The 23196-nt window shown below is 35.4% G+C and overlaps 1 protein-coding gene across 4 annotated transcripts in view; it reads right to left on the bottom strand.

Moving 5' to 3' along the window:
• The window catches only part of RAB3IP (RAB3A interacting protein), a 41862-nt gene that overhangs the window by 542 nt on the left and 18124 nt on the right, over window positions 1-23196 (bottom strand). For 3 of the 4 annotated variants that reach the window (XM_055328326.1, XM_055328325.1, XM_055328327.1), the window contains exons 4-10: window positions 17303-17398; window positions 11178-11255; window positions 10159-10362; window positions 7163-7291; window positions 5826-5938; window positions 2237-2336; window positions 2080-2149 (exon numbers count right to left, since the gene is read on the bottom strand). In XM_055328326.1, the coding sequence (XP_055184301.1) occupies window positions 2080-2149; window positions 2237-2336; window positions 5826-5938; window positions 7163-7291; window positions 10159-10362; window positions 11178-11255; window positions 17303-17398 (790 nt within the window). Of the gene's footprint in view, window positions 1-2079; window positions 2150-2236; window positions 2337-5825; window positions 5939-7162; window positions 7292-10158; window positions 10363-11177; window positions 11256-12082; window positions 12177-17302; window positions 17399-23196 lie in introns of all 4 variants that reach the window. The other variant, XM_055328328.1, reaches the window with a different exon arrangement.

Below are 23196 nucleotides of genomic sequence, written 5' to 3'. Positions count from 1 at the left end.
AGTAGTGAAATCACTACATTTTTCATGTATCTATGACAATCTCAGTGTTATCAATAAATGAGCAATATTCACCAGTTTTACGGCAACTATTTGCTAGATATGTCAATGACCACTTTAGCCCAACAGAAGGTAGACACTTCAGTGCCCTGAGTAAATAATGGCAATCTTGTTCCCATCATTAGCAATCACACTCAATCCTCAATTATTCTAACTTAGGGATCTTCTTGCTCTAATTTGCTACATCTTGGCCATTCCACTGTTTGTTAACACCAATGTAGAGTAAAACAGGAAAATAAGAGTCCAGAAAACTCAGTAACATTCTTTGTGGGAATAACAGAGAAAGATTTTGCATATGGCTCAAATTAAAAATAGAAATAAACGTAGAGGTCGATCTGTAGATGTCAATTATCTCTACTTCAGACAAGCCCTCTCTGTTGAGTCAAAAAAAGCTGGCTTTATATTTCAAAAAGTCTTCCTCTGACATGTCATCAGATTAGAGACTGATTTAGATCAGTGGTTTTCAACCAGTGGAGATTTTGTCCTCAAGGGTACATCTGACAAAATGTCTGGATACGTTTTTCATTACTGGCATCTGAGTAAAGCTCAGCAATGGTGTTAAACATCCTACAACGCACAAGATAGTCCCTACGCACCACAACAAAGACTTATCCAGCTCAAAATGTTAATAGAACCAGGCCTGAGAAACCCTGCTTTAGATTTAGCTGCCCTAAATCCCTCTGGCACAAAGCACAGATAACACAGATTTTTAAATTACAGTATTAATTTGCTACAAACCCACATGTTATATGATGTGTACCAAGTACTGTGAAGAGGGAGAGTGACAGAAATCAGAGAAGAGGCCACTTCTATCGCCATCACCCTACTACCACTCACAATTTCTCCTTTTCATAAAGGAAATTTTGAAAGGAAGATGAAAGCATCTTCCCTACAAAAACTTCTTTAACAAGGAGGAAAAAAACACACTTGACAATTAAACTTAACATAAATCATCTGTTCTGTGGCTTAAATCCTATGACCACCAACAGGTATTCAAAAATATTTCAATTTTATTGAAGTTGTAAAAAGTCCTGTACCCTTTAAAGACTACTTTATGCTACTCAGCCTTCTGAAACTCAATATTAATGAGAGGTTTCACCCTCATTCTTTTAGGCAGTAAAATCCAGTTATATGGGATTCTAAATAAATAGGACTCTTCCCAACATACCAAGGCTTTGAAATGCTAACCTAAATTTTTATCAGCATTACTAACTTTTCCACAGAATTGAGATTCACTAGTTTACATGACTAAAAGACAGTAGGCCTCTTCTAGGTTTTAAATACAAAAATATTTTCAGTCCCTAAAAAGATATGAATAGGAAATTTCCTACAACTTCAAATACAAAATGAGTGTAGACTTTATCCCTAGCTTGGGATCTGCTATTTGTTTTAAAACAATCACATATACTCAAGAAACACTGCTTTGGAGCTGGTGGGCCTTTTTCATTTTCATGCCTGGCATTTAAGACATTTGACTACAGAATCGTCAGTAATCATGAAAGACTGTATTAAAAATATTAAAACACTTGCATGAGGTTGGCTCTCCTGGATATATCATCTATATGTTTCGGCTGATTCAGAATATAGTAATCTTTATTCCATTCAGAACTATCCTCATGACTGCTTTATTAATTCACACGTGAAAGTAGAAAATACAGAAAAAAAATATTGTTAGATCCTCATGGTTTCCACCAATTAAAGTAAATCTGACCATGTCTAGAGCTTACTCATTTTTATTTCTTAAGAGTAAGTTCAATAAGCCTTTTACTCCCCTCATTTTTACTGTCTGGTTTATCAATACACCCCCCCCTTAAGAGTTATAACTGATCCTGCTTAACTCAGAGTAAAATGAGGCAGTTTTAAGGGTTAAATACATTTTAAAAGACACTAGTTCCCAAACTCTCATACAACTATGAGACATTCAATATGAATATACCAATAATAAAGTTTATTTAAGCATTACTATGTTCTACATTTCTGAAGGTTTATATAAATATTTTATAACCAATTAAGAAAACTCACCATCCTGCTGTTTCACGAGCCCCTGCTGAATATATCGAATGTATGTAAAAAAGTTACATACAGAGGTGATCTAGGCCAAAAGGGGAAAAAAGTCATAAATAGTCAAATGTGTCATATCAAAGTGAGTTGTATTAAAATTCATGGTTAAGTTACTTACCCTGTATCTGCAAAAAGGAGAAATGTAATAATAGTTGCTTGAGTCCCCTAATTTAATTCTGTGTTTACAGGGCTTACTCTGGCCAGTTAGAGCACATTTTCTGCAAAACAATGACAAAATTTTAGTTTTTTAAAATTGGAAGCGTTTTGCTCCCACCCTTCTATAGAAGTTTCATCCTCACAACAAGTATTTGAGACCTAGCAGGTACCTGGCACTATTCTACATGCACACAGGACTGACAAATACAAAGGAATAAACCACCTTGCAAAAATACGGACTCTCAATAATTATAGAAAGGGTGCACTACATTCAGACATACCATCCTTTCTATTTGCATACTACAGACTCTCAGATTTGGTATGAGGGCTTTCTGGTTAGAATGAGGCTGTAAGTCTCTTGAAGGCAGAGACTGTATCTTATTCATCTTTAAATGCGAGGCACCAAGCACGTGCCTGGCACACACCAGACATTCAATGACTGTTGGTCAAGTGATGAGCCACTCACATCTACTCTACAATGATGCTGGACTGTCTTTCAGGGCAGACTCTAAAGCAGCCTAGTTATTACCCTCCTAAGCTAAAACCATGGCTGAAAAAACTATTACTCCCTATCGAGGCAAAATGAGTACAGCTGTAACTAAAATAAAGTGATTAACAGCATTTTAAATAACATTATAAATTATATAATAAAGAAAAATATGTTACATGAAAATTAAATTTCAGCTATACTTACAACAAATAGGATACAGATGTGCCTCGATAATAAAGAAAACATATGGAGAATGTTTATTTAAAATAGGGTAATTCTGGGGTGCCTGGATGGCTCAGTTAATTGTCTAACTCTTGGTTTCAGCTCAGGTCATGATCTCAGGGTTGTGAGATTCTCTCCTCCTCCTCTTCCCTCCCCTCTGTTCCTCACACACTCTCTCATTCTCTAAATAAATAAGATCTTAAAAAAAAAAATTTATAAAATAGGGTATTTTGGAGGTGGCCATTCCAACCACAAAATAATTCTCATCTTTTCAAAGACCGTTTGCCTCATTGTTCCTTTCTTAGAAAATTCCTTTAATGATCTGTAACTATATTTTTAAAACACTAATAACTAGCTTAGGAAGGATAAAAGATCGAGAAATTTAAGGCACAAGTGATGATGGAAGTCCTTGGAATTTCCAAAAGTATAATTTACACAAGAAGGAAAAGTAGCACTGAACTGATAAAAATCCATGTATACACTATTCTTCTGGAAACACAAATATACTTACTTGTCTAGTATTTGTCTAATTTTGAAAGGACTTTGCTAAAGTGGTTTTAAAGTATCAACTTCTGAAATAATGAAAGTGTTTCTTACTTCATTTCTAAAGTCATCTTTGAATTGTTCATCAACAGTCAACATATTTTTATTTGAGCTAAAGTTCAACGTCAAAGCCTTCTGACTTCCAAGTCCGGCATTGTAAACGTGCTACACTTCCTCAGGACCCCTTAACAATTCTAGTCCCCAGACTTCATTTTTTTTTTCTAAAGATTATTTATTTATTTGAGAGAGAGCAAGTGAGAGAGTACAAGCAGGGGGAGCTGCAGGCAGAGGGAGAGGGAGAAGCAGACTCCCTGCTGAGCAGGGAGCCCGATGTGGGACTGGATCCCAGGACTCTGGGATCATGAGTTGAGCTGAAGGTAGTCACTTAACTGACTGAGCCACCCAGGTACCCCTAGTCCCAAGACATCAAACCCTTACCTGCCATCCTCACTTGGGGATGCCAACATGTCTGTATCTAGACCTGTCGTCTTCTTCCCTGAAGCAGAGCCCTTCCCACTAATTTTGGAAATGTCACACCACTCTCCTAGTGGGCCTTTAACTCCTTTCCTTTTATCAACCCCACCTGAATCTCTTCCTCTCCAAAATTCTCTTCAGATTTGTCACATCCTTCTCTCCATACACTCACCATCTTTGGAACACACGGGTGCTTGTTTCTAGGCCTTCAGTCTTACATAGTCTTCTTTATCCAAATTCCACTCTTGCTCAAAAACCCAGATCAAATCTCCCTCCCTCAGAGAATGGGCCCTAACCACCACTCATGAGACTGGTCCTGGCTTCCACAAAGTTCCTACAGCGTGTGTCATTTACTTTGTGATTATCTTCAACACCAAGCCCCTGGGAGTCTTGGCCAGGGCCATACTTCACACTTCACAGAAGAGAATATGTTCCTCAAGTTCCTCACAGAAGAGAATATGTTCCTCAAGTTTCTCCACACAACATGCACTCCAAACACCTTGGCATCTCACCCCATTCCTACAAGCAAAGTATCCCTATACTATGAAAACTGTTCCCTAAACGTAATCTATGTAATTATTTTACTAAAATACTATATAAATCCACTTAAACTGGTACCCTCATTTGTCATTGGCACATGTATGTGTTATACAGAATGTAAGCAGAAATGTAAAATTCTATTAACAACTGCTCTATGCTATATTTAAAATAAGGTATACACAGACCTTAAGAGCACAAAAACTGCTATCGTTGATGATCAGGATAAAAATACTTGGGAGCTTGTAGAAGGAGAAGAATTTAGAAATGTCAATCCCCTCACCAAGGTTCAGAGGCCGCTGTGCTACAGTCATGGCCCAGGGGGAGCGCGGGGGTGTTTGGCTCGCAGAACAAACCCGTGACCAGGTTCAGGACCACCTGAACACAAACAGCATGTGATCCGGCTGAGGATGCGTGTGCACAACAGGAAACACGAAGAATCACACGACTCCTACATCAGGCTTTAACACAGACCTGTTATCTCCTCTCAACCAGCCCTCTTCCCTTCTGCCTTCACGGTGACCCAGACCCGAGTCAATTCCTGCTTTCTGGGCGCTTTCTCAGATTTTCCAGTCCCCTACACAGACCTAGTTCTTAACCGCCAACTAAGCAGCATCCTCCAAATCTTTCCAAGTCACATCGCCAACAGCTCTGCCAAAGGTCCCAGGGACCGCTGGTTTCGGTCTTTCCTCCTTCTAGGACTGGAGAGCAAAGAGCCTGCTCTGCCATGAAATGTGGGGGTCTCATCTTGGAAGGTTTGTAATCGCCGAGTGTCTGTCATGTATGAAAGATCGAACTGGTTAGCTACCAAAGGGAGAGTCCTTTCTAGGACACTACAAAAGCGGAGGATCATATAGAAGTCTTTCTGGCACCGTTTTCATGCTGGTCTAATTCACTCTCTTCCCAAACTATCTTTAATGGCAACCCTCAGGAAGAAGTATTTTACACCAAAATCTCTATGTATAACAAACAAAAGTTCTGCTTATGACCCACTAAACTGATTTTATGATTAACTAATGAGTCACAACATGTGGTCTAAAAAAAAAAATGTGTCTAATACCTGATCTAATATATGTGTATATATTTTTGTAATTAAAAGTTCTTCTTTGATGCTCAGTTTGAAATGCTGCATCTCGCACTGTCTGAGGATTTCTCTTTAGGGTGCATAAACTCAACAGAAAACAAGAAATTTAATCACATTTAAAACTAGAAAAACTAAGTATTTACAACATATAAGATTTTTAAAACTCCGCGTCTTCCACAAGACATGGTTCTGAAAACATACTTTGGTCCTCCACATTCGACTGCAGAAGCTTTCACAAATCGAATAGGTTGTAATCCCACTGGTTCAATGCTTAGAGTATTGTTTTCCACAGCCTCCAGAACAGCTGAAGCCAACTTTAAAAAAACAAAAAGTATCAGATGCTATGCTGGTATAAAAATATTAAATTGTATTCTACAGTAAACTGGGTTTTTTTAAAAAAAATTATTCTTTCCCCAGGCTCCACTAGTTTGGTCTTAGGTCAAGGAAAAACTGTAATCTTGGTTGGAATTCTTTTATAATCCAAATATTGTTATGAGGGGCAATTCAGTTGTAGCTAAGTAACTTTTCTCATTATCTACAAGAGGGCTGAGGGCATTAATTCCAATAGGTCTGCCTCTTAGCCACAATTAACATCCACTATTAATGCTACATCAAAATAAATCCGCTAATGCTTTATTTTGCTAAATTCATATGTATTTTTGAACACTGGTCATTCATGACACAGCAATATATACAACTACAGCTGTGTATTTTCTGAACTTGTATTCAAGAGTACAAGAGTGATCTACAAAAGAACTGGCTGGATTATCAAATATTAAATGTACAGATGCGATGGTAGCAACTGACCAACAGGAGATGAAACCAGCACATTTCTTCAGAGTGGCAAGATTACTAATACGAATGGCCTCCCCCAAAACAGACACAGAGGCACAATGAATGACCTGTCTACATGTCAAAAGTGTTTTACTGTCCGTTTTAACTTCTCCTTACAAATAATGTTAAAGTTAAATCCTCTAAAGACTTCGTATAAGACTCTTAGGATTACATTTCTTAAACAGAGATTGACAAGATATTTATAGACAAACCTTCCACAGGTATGAACAAATTAAATTTATGACCTTACGTCTATACAGTACCTTGTATTTTTTAAAAGTTTATGTACTTAATTTACTTCATTTCGTTCTCTTAAGAGCCCTGTGACACAAGCAAGGCAGGTATTTTCCATTTTAAAGATGAAGAAACTAAATGATTTTTTATTTAGTTCTTCGTAGTGTATAGAACTTTCCTTATAGTGAACCTTGGACCGAGAATTAAGAAAGCAGCCCTACCCCTGATGCACATTTACTTCACTCTGGTGCAACACATACTTCACTGTGAATGAGCCTCTGCTCAAGTAAACAAAGATGTTCAGTAACTGAATGCCAAGAAATAATAATGATCTTAGTATGGAATGGAGAAAATGATAAAACATGACATGTTATAATAACTTATTTATGTAAGAGAAAATATGTAACATGATTTAGCAAAGGGTACAGCAACAACTCTAACGCATTCCTATTAAAATAAAAAAAAATTACCTCACTTTTTGAGAATGTTAAACATGGAAAGATATCTTCCTGATAAATTTTGTCTAAGAAAGGACACGATCTATCCATTGTGGGATCATCCTTCCAAGATCTGAATTCATTATACAGAGATAAGTCAGCCTGACAAACCAAAAGAAAACACAGAATAATCTTTTTAAAGGTACAAACACAAAATCATCTTATAAAACCAAAACCTAATTTAAACATTACCAATAAAGAAGTCGTCTTCATTTAAAATAATGAACTGAACTATTCTTGATTCATGATACCAACTTCCTTTTTAAAACAATCCAAGTCCCAAATGACTGACTAGCTCTTTTCAACGGATCTACCCTGGTGTATTCAACGATGCTACCTGGATTCCCCACCGCCCCCCCCCCCAAAAAAAATGGTGGCGCTCCTCAATATACATTGTGCTCACTGCTCTGAATATAAAACAAGTGATGAGAAGTCTTTTCTGAAAATAATCAAAAGGTTAAGTTGGAGCCAAGTTCATTAAATAAAGTGAAGAAATGGAGACTAAATTGTGAAACCTAGCTGGGGTCGAAATGATACTAACTGTTCTATTACCTGAGGGCATTTTCAAAAGAACTTTGAAAATGTTTACTGTGTAAGCAGCACATATATAACCCCCTAAACTATCTTAAAAACATAACATTTACTAAGATCTATTTTTGGCATAGCAACATCCAGTGACTACTGTCTGAATTATCGACAATTATCAGGCTAACACTCATCTTCCTAGTCACTCTTCCGGGCGGTCCCTCCTTTCCCCTCCTGCCCTTTAATAAGTTTTCCCAAAGCAGTCTTCCCTCCAAATGCCCTCTACTCAGCTCAATACTACCTGTCACATACAGAGCCACACCTGCCCCTGGCTGCCCTTTCAAGGTAATGCCCCTCATTCTCCTGCAGCTCTAAGCCGCTATCATCCACGAGAACTGGACACATAAACGACACACTAACTACACCCATGACCTTCAGGATGGCTTAAATGGATATGCAGATGGTTTACATGAAAATAATAAAAGACTAAGTGTATCCAGGCTTTCTTATAGACTTTCTTTTAAGGTATATCATGGAAATTTCAGTATGAGTTTTTTTTTATCCTAATCCATAAATTCTTTGAATCAGAGCTAAAGGCAAAAGGATAAATAATACTTACATTTTCAAATTACTTTTCTTTGTAAAGTTTACCCTTTAATGGACATAAACCCCAAAGCAGGTAAGATTCTAGTTCAAAGGCAGTAATTTAAGCTATTAAGAGCTGACCCTGTGTCAGGAACCATGGGAAATAAGAACTTTCCAAATGCTTAATCCTCACAGCTGTGCAAGACAGACATTATGATCTTCATTTTTTTAATATATATATATATATATATATATATATATATATATAAGAAAACTAGGGCTTAGCAAGGTAAAGGAACTTGCCCAAGGTTACAGACCAAGAAACCAGTAAAAGTTCAAATTCGTATCTAAATGACTTGATGGCAAAGACTTGCATAATGCAGGTGTGTGTATAGATGCACAGACGTGCACTTTAAGTGCTTTCAGAAGCTACAATGCAAATGTCGCTTCTGCCTGCCTGTCACATTTTCTACAGAAATATGGACGTTTCACTTTCTTTCCAATGGTTTATTATTTTTTTTAAATTTTAAGTTCAATTTGCCAGTATATAGTATAACACTCAGTGCTCATCTCATCATGTTTTATCTTTTCCTAAGGTTTACACAGGTCAACTTTACGTGTTTCCTTTGTCTAATAAAGCTTTTTGATAAGTTTTCACAAAACATTAGAATACAGGATATATCTGGAAAGCAAAACGTTACCATTTTGAAGTTGTCTGCTGCCTATTCATATTTCATGAGACATCGTTAAGTTAAAAACAAAACTTTAAAATGTTCCATGAGAAAACATTTAAATTTTGTTAGTGTAAACAGCAGAAAACAAGGTATATAATCACACACACCAAGAAGCTGCAGCAAAATACAAGTTGTACCAAGTGCAAGTTAATAAAAATGCTAATTAATTTCAAGGAAATTAAAGTTAGGACTAATTAAAAAGTTTCTGAAATAGTTAACCAACATGAATTTTAGATTCCATCAAATTCAGATTTGGCCACATACTGAACTTCTCCCTCACCAGCATCTTTTTTTTTTTATTAATAAGCAACCAAAATGCATTCAATTAAAGTTAAGTAACGATTTTGGTTATTCAATCTAATAAAATCCTGGCTTCTGTGCAAAAATTTAACCAAATGAGCAGATACGGCTTCTTAAAGATTCATGATGAACCTGAATACAACAATGTAAAATATAGCTTTTAAGAAAAAGAAAAAGGAGGGAAGGGCTGCTCCCTGCTTTCAATCTCCTTGGAAATGTTTTCTCATTGTATGCAATGAGAAAACCAAAAAATACATATATATAATTATACAATTTTTACTCAAAACAGCTCAAAATATTTCCACATCTGTTACCTTCACAACATGTCTTTTAAAATGACTACCATTTTAAGGCTACCATTAGTTCTATTTTTTTGTTGCTTAATTATCTGAATTAACGCTCTTTTACACTGATATAAAACTACCTCTCCCAGGATTTAAGTAAAAGCAATGTGCTGTTCAAGAGAATCGCCTTTTCACACTTTTTTAAATTTCATATTCTGTTAGAGCATCCTACCAAGTAATTTTGCCTAGCCAGATCATTAAAGCCACCCACTCTCCTTTATACAACACATGACAGTTTGCTCCCTAAATGAAATACCAAGAGTAAGAAACTCACCAAGTTTCCAGCAGGTAACTCCAAGGTCAGCCAAGTAGAGAATGGAACTGAAGACTCCCTGAAAGCAGCCAGCTCTAGATAAAGCCTCCCCCATCTTAATATTGCATACTTTCTAAGATTTTGCTGGCAAAAATCGTAACTGACACCTCAGTGATGAGAATTAATAAGGATCAAGAGAGTCAGAGGGGACAGTCCTTGGCGAGTTACCTCTTTGCAATCTTTTACAATTGGCTGTATCACACTGAGGTCCTGATGACTGCCACTCATAGCACTGCTTGTACTTTTATTTCTTGTGTGCCCCCTTTTAAAAGGTGTCTTTCCGCCTGGCAGAGGCTCTTGCGTAGGTGATGTTGGAGAACTGGACAATACAAGTGTCTTCAATGCAGCGACTTCAGCTTGAAGGACATCGATCTTGGAAAGAAAAGCAACAGAGTTCCATACACTCACTGTTTTATGACAGATTCAGCTAAATGCTAGCAATGTGATCAAAACACTTTTCCTTTCAAAGATGAAATAAAGTTTAATTTGTATTTGCTGTGGAGTAATACAAAGAAAGTGAAACCAAGTTTTTTAATGTTTCTATATGGCTCAGATTTGGCTGCTAATCACAGAGCTAAGTGAAATTTTTTAAGTTATCAAAATGCCTAACATGTGATTCATGTGAATTTTCAAAATCCTCAAAATAGAAACAGCTTATGAATAGTTGTGGTTCATTCCTAAAATAACAGGAATAATAATCCTAGTTTGGTGGCTCTTTTCCCCAGCGAATTAAGAAAAATATCATTAACTTTAAAATGTGATTATATAATCCTTTTGATAATACATATGATTCACAAGACTTAAAATCCTTTGGTTCTATTTATTCATTTATTTTTAAGATTTTTTTTTTATTCCTTTATTCATGAGAAACACAGAGAGGCAGAGACACAGGCAGAGGGAGGAGACTCCCCACGGGGAGCCCTTATTTAATAAATTTGTAATAAATAAATTATTTAATTTTATTTATTTTTAAGATTCCTTTGGTTCTAATATAAATGAGTGCCTACTGTTCACTATTAATTGTACCTGTGTAGTAGGTTTTCTATTTATAGTTTCCTGTAGTTCCCAAATCTTCTAAAATAAGCTCTAGTTTATAAATAGGAATATCCAATAAATGTTTTAAGTATCTTTAAGACAGTAATCACGAATTTCTTTATTTTTTTACTATTAAGGCAGCAAAAACTTACTTTTCCTTGTGCTTCCTTTAGCTGTTTTTCTGCTGTTGCCTGCTTGACATTTGCTTCTCTCACCATCTTATGAGCTTCCTGAAAAAGTTAAAATCTCAAATTTTGGAAACAAAGTATTTAGCCTTTGTTTTCAAAAAATCTTTCAACACGTGTCTACGACTGTAGCAAAATTTACCAAAACTACCAAAATTTAACCTGAAAATAAATATTCAATGTCATTTGTCAGTTCTTGAAATAGCAATTATCATCTGATAGGTAAACAAGTATAAATTAGGAATATGTATTTTTAGTACTAATATCACTGACGTAGCCATATTAAGTTCAATCATTGTGGATCAATGTTTGTGTAAAGACTGTGAATGTTTGACATTCCGTGTGCCAACCCCACTTCTCTGTAGTTGGGTTTCTGTAACTTGGCTACTATATAAATGTTCATATTATCAATCACAGCAAAGACATACAGAAGGGACAAGTAAAAATATTAACACATCAATAATGTTGCATTTATAAGAATGACACAGCTGATAAGCCCTAGAGCTTCTAATAAAAACATTCACAAAATGATACGAAGTGACAAATTCCATGCAGAGCAATCTGCAAAGGCAAATCAGAAATTAGCCTTTAAGATGGTCTTAATTTTTTAGTACCATAAATATGAAATTCTAGGTATTCAATTCCTTTTTCCCTTATATTTACTGATCCAAATTTACTCCTGACATCGATTTGTGAGGTGCTATACCAGGCGATGATAATATACTGGGAAAAGAAACAAGGTCCCTCCCTGTCTCAAGCTTACATTCAGTTTACATTCTAATAATCAAAATATCCAAGTAAGAATTCTGAGTTTTACTCTAAGTGCAATATCAAGCCTTATGATCTTTTGAAAAGAAAGTCACTGATCTTACTCGTATTTTTGAAAAACCACTCTGCTGTACGGAACAGTCCCAAAGAAGATTAAGGATGGACTGGAACCATATATAGGCTGCTTGAGATAATACCCTGGGATTGAAAAACACGTATGTTAGAACTTCAAATTATAGTTTATGTGAGGGAAGAGAAGAAGGGAAGGAGGAGGGAAGGAGGGAGGAAGTCAGCTTCAAAGACATTTAATACGTGTTTGACAATGGCACCCTTACTAAGTCTGTCAACTGTTCAGTGTAAGAGTAAACATTCTCCACATCAGACTCCCATTTGCTCTCACAGTATTGTAATGAACTGCACTTTGTTTATATGCTCATGAATGTGAATTTACAGATCACATTAGCTTAAATAAGAGATGCTTTACTATCTCAATACTTTGTAATGAGAAGAGATTAACTGTGAAAATCTTCCATGCACAGTTATGCTGGTTATCTTGTATCAAAGTCCTTAAGAGCTGCCAATGAGGTAAGTGGTTTTCTTTCTAAAATAACAAAAGTTTCAGATTTGCTGAATTTTTCTATAACGAGTGGCTGTCAACAGATCACTATTTGGCAGATATTTATAAAATAATAAACATATCTAATCTGACCCTTTAGGATAAGTGACATTTTAACTATAAATGCAAAAGTAACTCAGGCTAAGGAGAGATTTGTTTAAATGTCTGGAAATGGACTCTGCTTTCCCTAATAGTGGACTATGCAACCTGGACAAAACCTCCCATGGAGGATAATTTAAAAAGCTGGACAAAATTTTTGTAAATGTATCAGAAGGTATTAGAGAGCTAACAAAACGGTGAAGAACGAGAGGACCAAGACCCAGGAGAAGATGGAAACTAAGAAAAGAAAGCTAGAATTCAGGGTGAGATCTGAGGTATACAGTGAAGAGGTGTAACCTACATGTAACTAGAGTCCCAAAAGGAGAGGAGAGCTAGAAATGAGGCTGAAGCAGTAGCTGAAAAGATAACACATAGGATTTGCAAACTGACAAAAGACATCAAATAGCAGATTCCAAAAAAGTTTGAAAATTTACTATCACTTTGTCATTCTAAATGTGAAAATGATACAAGTATCTTCTATACCAGGAGTCAGCAAACCTCCTCTATAAAGGGTCAGACTGTAAGCAGTTGGGGCTTTCTGAGCCATCCTGTCTCGGCTGCAGTGTGAAAGCAGCCACAAACACACAAATGGCGAACGTGGCCATTTCAATACACACTTATCAGCACTGAAATCTGAATTTTCTTGTCACAAAGTACTCTTGTTTTTTTTTCCCCCAAACCACTTAAAAAATGTAAAAACTAATCGTAGCTGATGAGGCTGCACAAATTAGGGACAGGCTAGTTCTGCCCTCTAGGCTGTAGTTTGCAGACCTCTGATACAAACATTCATCTGTAGACACTCACAGACTTTGAAAATGGAATTTTCTTCCTATCTGGTTAACAGTGATTCAAATGAAGAAGGTGGTTTTTTTCTTTCTTTAAAATAATGTTTAAACTTGTTCTCTTCTGATTAATTTGCAAAGATAGTCTGTTGGTATTAGAGAAGACAAATGCACCAGAGAATATTTCGGAGAAACCTTCACATAACCAGCAATGGAACTGAAAATTCAATATAATGATTTAATACAGGGAAAGATGTACTTCTTCCATTTGGATCCATATATTCATGAGTTATCAGCCATATTGCATCTAATTTTAAAAAAGGAATAAAGACTAGACCTTCACCTGAATCATGAATTATTAAAACAAGATTTTTTAAAACAAGGTAACATATTCAATCATACTCCTCTCACTAAATATATACACACACTATATATATATTTTTAGTGAGGATAAAATATTTTTGTATTATTACAAATAAACTTATTAACTTGCTTTTTAAAACTTGTTTTATAGTTTATGTAACATGTATTATATGTTAGTGTATATATATAATTTATAAATACATATGCTCTTAAAACAGTGCCTACCAATAGGTAACCCTCAATAAATATTACTTATTTTCATCATAATAAAGGTACACACTCAAATTTTTCTTTTACAGATTAAGTACATGATCTCAACAAAAGTTTGGCATCTATCGGTCTAGGTAAGAAAAATCATGATGGCTTGCAAAATGGTGTTAGCAATATCATGATGAAAGGTAGAAAGATTTGCCTTATAAATCTGTCAAAAGATTTTCCTTGTGAATGTGGAATAAAGGAGAGGCCTCAATGAGGACTCCTCTTCTGTGGCCTGAGACCAATGAAGTACCATTTATGATTTTCATAGTACTTAAAGCAAGGATCAGGGTTATGAATTTGAATCCCAGCTCCTTAATCCTTTATGCCTCATTTTCTTCACCTATAAAATGACAATAATTTGTACTATATACCTCTTAGCATTATGAAGAAAAAACTCAGTGTGCATAGACATTACTAAAACTGGCTGACAAAATGTAAAAAAAAAATATCTGAAGGCTACCTATCTTTTCTTTTTCCATGTCAAATGGATCTACTTTTTTAAGCATTCATTTTGTTATCTCAAAATCAGAGACCATATATATGTATATGTGTGTATATACATAGAATTCTTGTATTTGATAGTTTTAAAACCCAACTTTCCTACAAGGTGTAATTATACTAAAGATTATTCATATACAACAAACTCCTAATTTTAATTTACATGTTACGTGTACCAAAGCTGAGCAAATTTCTATTTATTCAAAATAATCCTTAATTCTTACAAAACTATATACATATTTATATATTATATTTATATATGTAAAATATAAGCAAAAAATCTTTTCATAAGACAATGAGAAACTAGATCATGAATGCACAATAGACCACAGAAAAACTTTTAGCACCTTTTTACAAAATTCGTAAGTAACTGGTTTGAATACAATGTCCTTCATTAGTGAAATCATCTTCTGTCGGTGTAATTCCTTTCCCAGTGTCAAGGCTATTAGCCATTGTCAGACCAGGTATAGATCAGGGACCCAAATACCTTTTTTTTTAGATATACCTTTTATTGCAAAAATTCCATTTCTGCTTTTTCACATCCTGCTATGGAGAGGGAGAAGTTTCTTCCCATTTGTTCTCCTACCTTCATCTAACAGAATATACATGCAAGTGCAGACAAGAGGAAGTAAGCAAGGCTAAAATTATGGGCAGGCAGGTGAGAAGCTTAATATATTTGCTTTCTCATCTAGTATCCATATATCATTATAAAATTCTCTTCTGTCCAAGACAATACTTGAAGAAAAAGTCTAAGGTTTCTTGTCAACCCCCTCTACAAACAAAAATGTAACAAGTCATATAGCTCCTGTCCTCTAGTCTTTGATGACTAGCTAACCAAAAATAATAATAAATCAGTTTTTAAATGTCCATGAAAAGAAAAGGACCCCTGAAAAAGAGGACAGGGCAAAGGGGTGTTGAGCAGAGGGGGCATGGAAAGCCCACAGCTGAAGAAATCCACACGTAACTTGTTACCATGTTCCTTGTAATGACAGAAATGGTGGAATATGTGCAGTTGGTGGATTATGACTCTCATGACAGTGACCATGTAGGTGAACATGAAAACATGTTATTTGAAGAAAAAATACAAAATATATTAGGATTACAATTATGTAAGAAAATATGCATACCTCTAAAACTGAAACAGATGCTGCATAAATAAAAATAACAAAAGGGGAAGAAAATTTTCTAAAATCTTTTACCACACTCAGTTTTAAAAACAAATTTTTAGAGTAAAAAAATTAGTATTATTATAATTTTAAGATTTTATTTCTTCAAGTAATCTCTATACCCAACGTGCGGCTCAAACTTATGATCCTGAGATCATGAGTCACATGCTCTGCTGAAGGAACTAGCCCAGAGTCTCAAAAAGAAATTATTAACAATTGATAATGGCATTAGTCATTCCAGTTAACACCTCAATCTTTTTGATTAAGGAATCTTTTTTTTTTTTTTAAATAAGCTCTGTGCTGAGCATAGGGCTCAAACTCATGACCCCAAGATCAAGAGTTGCATGCTCTACCAACTGAGCCAACCAGGTACCCTTGAATAAGGAACTCTTAAAGGCTCAAGGTCTTAACCAGAAAGAACCACATTCTATGAGAGTGGTTCTTAATCAAGTAAGTACTATCCTCTCCTCACCCCCCCCAGGTTTACAACTTATAAAAGTAGTCAAAATGATCAGGAGTATGACTAGCTTTTTGGGGCCAAAGCCAAGTATGATGGTTAATGCTGGATGCCAGATATTTGGTCAAACATTATTCTGGCTGTTTCTATGAAGGTATTTCTGGACGAAACTAACATATGTTAACTCAGGCAGATTTTTCTCCAATAATGTGTTTGGGCCTTATCCAATCAGTTGAAGGACTAAATAGAACGAAACAGCGGATCCCGTTGGAGTAGGAGAGAATTTTCCTGCCTTCAAACTCCAAGTGAAACACCAGTTCTTGTTGGGTCTCCAGCCTGTCAGCCTTAGGACTAGAGTTGCACCATCAGTTCTCTGGTTCTCAGGCCTGTGGACTTGGAACTATAAAACTATACCATCAGCTCTCCTTGGTCTCCAGCCTGCTAACTCACCCTGCAGAACTTGGTAAAGTAGCCTCCATAATCACATGTGCTGATTCCTTACTATCAGTCTCTATATAATTATGTATACATATATACACATCTTATTGGTTTTATTTCTCTGGAGAACCCTGGCTAATACATCAAAAATACAAAATGACAAAGTCAATGGCACCTCTAATGAGAAACACTGCTTGAGGTGGGTAGAAACTGTAGTCCTGTTGGCAGGCTGGAGATAAAGAGGTGGGCCTTCTAACAAGTAGATGTGCCTTCTAACAATCCTCAAACCTTCGCCTCTCAGACAGCTACGTCAAGAGTTTACCATCTTTATTGTGGAGTCATATTTATTATAGGATTACCCTAAAGTAGCCCCTAAATGCTTGATAAAAACAAAATTAAAATTTACCTCGTTTCTGTCCACACAGGCATTTTAAAACAACCTGATACTGGTAGCCCACAGGGTCTTTTTCTTTTCCCATCATTTTAAGTTGCAGACTCTACATTTCTTAAAGATTTCATTTTTCTTAGATGACTTCTAAATTATGTGTGAAGCTAAGCATATCTTTTTCAAGATCCCCTCAGAAAACAATTCTATCAATATATAAAAATCAAGATGTTGCTCTTGGCCAACACATAAATAGACCAACCTCAAACAGACTAGCTGTGAGTTCCTCCAATTCCTGTCCAAGTTGATCTCGTACTTTAGAAAGCCTCTCACACTCTTCATCTTTTAACTTCAGTTCCTATGAAAAATTGATCATTTTATTTTGAATTTCCATAGTTTGAAGTTAGATTCAGCAGACTACATAATCTTTACTAATAAAATGACAAAATATTAATACTGTCCCCTTCTACAATGCTCAAACTGAAAATGTTTATTTAGCACTTGCTATGTGGAAGACAATCAGGCAAATCTAAAATTATAAATAATTCTAACTCACATATTAAATTTTCATGTTTCTTTCATGAGACATCCAAAGATTAAGTAGGATTATATGTTACGTGTGAAAATAAACAATTAAATGACTTCATTCTTTTTTCCCTTTTCTCCAAACATATTTATTTCCATCAAGCAGGAATTTAATTACATTTAACATTTCAATAAAAATTCAGTGGGTTGTTTTCATATTTACTTTAAAATTTATTCACTTATAGATAACTTTATGTACCATATGGCAATTATTTTAAAATTTCCATTAGGAGACTATACCCATTTAGCACTGCAACCATAGGCAAATGATACATATTTGCATTTAAAACTAAGAAAAATGTTAATGACAAAATCACATCCTGCATTTACACATGAATTCTCAAAAGGTCTCAAATAGATGTTTTAAAAAATCCTTTTTAAAAATGTAAATAATACGTACTTTTATATGTTGCCCTAATTTTTCAAATTTAGGATAAAAAAAATCAAAGCTTCCTATATATTGGTCACAATTACACTAATAAAATAATGAGTTAGTTGTATTGTAATTGTGTAGCAGCACAGTTTTTGAATCCCCCAAAGACAACTCCAGAAAACTAAATATACTAACTAAAGTATCAGAAGAACCCAATGACCACATCTTCAACAAACTAGGTAAGGAAATCCCCACAAATCTTACACTATGACAGAACTTGGCTACACTGCCAACACCAGAAAATGAGCAGCTCTGGGGAAGGATAAAAGGAAGGGGAAGGGAATACAGAGGTATCCTATGAAGCCTCAGAACCCAAAAAATCATTACAAATACCCAAAAGGAGAGGATTCGACCTTAGCGGAAACTGAGAGAACAAATATGAGAACAAATGGAGAAAAAGGAAAAGGTTTCCACAGGCTCCAAGTTGCAGGTGGAGTATGAAACCCTATATGCAGCCCTGAAGCAGCAAACTACCATAAAGCCCTCAACTCTCAGGAACTAGAGAGCGTCCAACAAAGAGACTCTTCCAGGACACTGCCCTCTTGGAATCTGAAACCAAATTGCAGGACAAGAATAACAGAGGCTGAGAGACAGAAGGCTCAGATATTAAAGGAGAATGAGGGTGGCAAGATTGCAAAGCAAACAGATCGCAAAAGTAGTATACAAAAAAGTATTTTTCTTCTATTTCTAGAAATATCATTCCTAGACATAATATTAAGCCTGTAAAGTTTGCAGAAACACTAGGCTAGAGGAGAAAGCCTTCTTGAACAAGGCTTACCTCTGAGAGACAGAAGTGGCTACACAGATATACCAATAACAACAGAAGGGAAAGCTCTTGAACATAAAATTGAGAAAGCTATCTTGGTTTATCCTACTCCTTCACAGGAGCCTCCCCCTAATGGTCCAAGGAAATTCAATCCATTTAAACATGGAAAACAAACACAAGTATGTGAAGCTACCATAATAAGAAAGTTAAACTCAAAGCCAAGTCACCTTTATAAGGTAAAGAAAATCAGATAGGTATTAAATGTCAATAGCATTTTATGCTAGAAAACAACAGAATGACATTTTGAAGATACTCAAGGGGGAAAAAATGTGAAATGAGGATTTTATATCCAGCCAAAGTGTCCTTCAAGTGAAAGGATTATAAACCTGTAAAATTTTAGAGAATCTTTCTCATCGGAGTGTGATTCAGTGATCAAGAATGAAGATCTACATAATCCAGAAGAGGCTGGGAGGAAGCTTTAACACTAAGGACTGAGAAGGGTGAGAAGCAAATATACTGAACTGTAGAACTACAACTAAAAGATGGGCATATCAAGAGAACGAAAAGACAAGCCACAGACTGAAGAAAATATTTACAAAAGACACAGCTGATAAAAGACTGCTAAAAAAAAAAAAATAAATAAACAAATCCTTAGAACTCAACCATAAGAAAACAAACAACCTGACTGAAAAATGGGCAAAAAGTGCCTCAACAGACACTTTTTTTTTTTTAAGATTTTATTTATTTATTCATGAGAGACCCAGAGAGAGAGTGGGAGAGGGGCAGAGACACAGGCAGAGGGAGAAGCAAGCTCCTCGCAGGAAGCCCAATGTGGGACTGGATCCCAGGACCTGGGACCACACCCAACCCCTGAGCCACCCAGGCATCCTTCAACAGAACTTCAACAAAGAAGACAGAGAGAAAGCAAATACACATATGAAAAGATACTCCATACTGAGAGTGGGAATCTGCCAAATGTAGAGGAAGGAGTAAAACAGTATGTTTAATAGTAGCTAAAAATGAGGGATGAACACCACAGAAAGATTAATGCCAGAAAATTGGGTTTATGGCCCATCCCAAAACGCACTTAGAAATCAGGACTTCCTTTAAAAATAAGGGGAGATTATCTCGAAGGCCAAGGGAAGTCACTGAAGGATTTTAAACAGGATAGCAACAATAAGATTTACAATTCAAAATGGTTACTTGGAAGTGTGGTGAGGTTGTTGAGGTTTAAAAAAAAAAAGACTAGAAAACAGTTCACTGATTACTGCTGCATTTTAGGCAATAGATACAAATTTAGAGTACTTGTACTGGAGAAAAGAAATTTGAGAAATATTCAAAACACAGAACATCAAGACTCTGATCAAATGCATTCCATCAAACTCAAAACCATGGTTTTTAAGATAAACATTTTATATATCAAGAAAGAAAAAATGCTGTCAATGAAACTATGTGATTTTTCTCACTAAGAATTTTCATTTTAAACTTATAGAAAAAACTCTTTTAAGCTGACACAGATTTTTATTCTTTTTTTTTACACCTTTCTATTTCAATGTCATCCTAGTGAAGTCATTTTGAAGATATTTAAGCCAGCAATTAAGACCAACAAATACAGAACCCAACTCACAGAATTCAATTGAATTAATCACAATATGAACAACTATGACCAAGTTCACATACAAGTAGACAATGATGAGTGTCATGATGGTTAATATGGAAAAAAGTGTGTAATTCAGAATCTGTGAAGTCTGACCATGTATACATCTTTTCTTCCCAACTAGTAAACACCTAAAGACAGGGTCAAATGTAATTTATTTTGCCCCCTACAGGGCCTTGTACAATATTGTCAGTACTACCTCTCTCCAAGAAATGTATCTGTTTATGAAGGAATGTAGTAAATGTTTATGAACATCTATGACCACAGTTAGTGGGACCCTGCTGAACAATGGATCTGACACAGGTATGCATTTCTGAATGACTTTATCTGGCTGCAAGCTATTGCACTTAATTTTATCTTCCAACTTAACTCATTTTCTTTTAAGGAAAAAAAAAATTAAAAGTTGAAAATAACACATTGTACATTAACAATGTAAGTATCAACGGGGGGAGGGGAGGTATTAAAAATATATATTCTCAAACCTCAACACAATAATTTTATTTCAGCAGAATCTGGAGTAGAGTCCAGGAAGCAACATTTTAACAAAGGTAAACTAAAGTCCAACTTCTACCCCAGAATTCTACCAAACCTGGTCTTCAGCAATGACCTGTGGAAGGCCAAATAAGTGGAGAATTACATCTCTGGCATCCCTGCACCTCAAAATCAATGATCACATGGGTGTTCCCCTTGTACACAGTATGGATTTGTTGTTGGGGAGTGGTTACCCAGGGGACTACATTTCCCAGCCCACCACACATCTACATATCAGTATGAAATTGGTTTGCACCAATGGAATGTGAGTCAAGGTTATGTGTCACTTCTAAACCAAGTCTTTTTAAGAAACAGGTGTGCCTTCTCCAAGCTTTCTTTTCCTTTCACCTCACTGATTAGATACAGATAACAATAAAATTCTAAAAGATTATAAAGATCCAAGAAGAAACCCAGATCCCTGAATTATTTCATAAAGAACCACATATCAACTATACGCATCTGCTGCAAAATGCTCAATAAATAAAAATTAACTTTAACGTTAAATCACTAAAACTTAAGAGTTGCTTACAAGCAGCTAGCATGTCCCTAATTAATATGTGCATCTATTTTATAACAATGTAACTGTATACACATGTATATATTCATATACTCAGCAAAATGTATTGAGAATCCATTAGGTGTTCAAAATATAATCAGAAGCAAAAGACACTTGCAATCTTATCCTCATGAAGCTCAAAATTATTGGAGCATATGCATAAGTGTAGGTTTTTGTATTAGGGTTTCTGGGTGGTACTGAACAAATATAAACAGAAACAGAACTTTGACACTTAATCAAGATGGACCAACAGGGATATTTACAACCCCAGCTGACACAACTAAAAACCTGGAAAAAATACATTAAAATATTTTTAAGACACTACGCACTCGACGGCAGACAGTAATTCTCCAAATATGGCAAACAAATTAGGTGAGCCCTACAATTTGGTCCAGCTTATCACTCAGAAAGATGAAAGCATTATTAGACAAGGATTAAAACAGTTGTTAAACTGAGCTTCATATATTTTAGAACCCAGAGAAAAGACTGAACTTATTAAACAGCAAAAAAATATCACGAAGACCCAAGTCAAACTTTCAGAGATGATAACTATAATGTCGGAAAAAAAAATACACTGTATAGCATTTATAGATGAGATGCTGAAGAAAGGAGGAGTGACACTGGAAACAGTAAAAGAAACTGAAACACAAAGAGAAAAAAAAAAAAGATTAAAAAAAAAAAAATGAACAGAGCACCAGTGAGCTGTGGAACAATTTTAAGCAGTCTAATGAATGTGTAACAGGAGTCTGGAAGAAAAACAGAGATAGGGTAGGTTGTAAAAGTTTTTGAAGAAATAATGGCCCAAACTTCCCAAATTTGAAAATTAACAAACTACAGATTCAAGAAGCTCAACAAACCCCAAGCATAAGATACATGCAGAAAACTATACCAAGATACACCATAATCAAACTGCTTATAGCCAGCGCTAAAGAGGAAGCTTACACCACATGTGGAGGAACAAAGGATAACACCTCATTTCTTGTGAGAAACAATGCAAGCTAGAATACAATGGAGCAACATCTTTAAAGTACCAAAAGGAAAAACTATCAATTTAAAATCCTTTACCAAGTGAAAATATCTTTCAAAAACAAAGGTGGAGAAAAGATAACCTCTTCAGAAAAAACAACTAAAAATAATTTATCACCAGTAAACGTACATAACAAAAATGTTAAAAGATGTCCTCCCAGGAGAAGAAAAATGATTATCAGATGGAAATCAGAATTCACAGGAAGAAGTGAAGAGTGACTGAAACGGCAGATAACACAGGTGAATATAAAGATTCTTATCATCTAAATCTCTTCAAAAGATAATGAGTCGTTCAATGCAAAAATAGTAACAATACACTGTGGAGTTTAAACATATAAACAAGTGAAATATACAAAAACTGTAGTACAAAGGTTACAGACAGAAATATGCTTTTATAAGGTTCTTACATTGTATATGAGATAGTTTAACATCATTAGAAGGTAGACAGGAAGAAGTTAAATATGTATACTATAAATCCTAAAGCAATCACTGAATTAGCACAACAAAGATACATAATTGATAAGCCAAAGGAGATAAGAAGAAATCATAAAAAGAAATGTGGAATTAATCCAAAAGAAGGACAAAGAAAAAGAACAAATGGA

The sequence above is a fragment of the Nyctereutes procyonoides genome, unplaced genomic scaffold (assembly GCF_905146905.1).
Source record: "Nyctereutes procyonoides isolate TBG_1078 unplaced genomic scaffold, NYPRO_anot_genome, whole genome shotgun sequence".
NCBI classification, from domain to species: Eukaryota; Metazoa; Chordata; class Mammalia; order Carnivora; family Canidae; genus Nyctereutes; species Nyctereutes procyonoides.
This window is presented reverse-complemented; position numbering and strand designations above follow the sequence as displayed.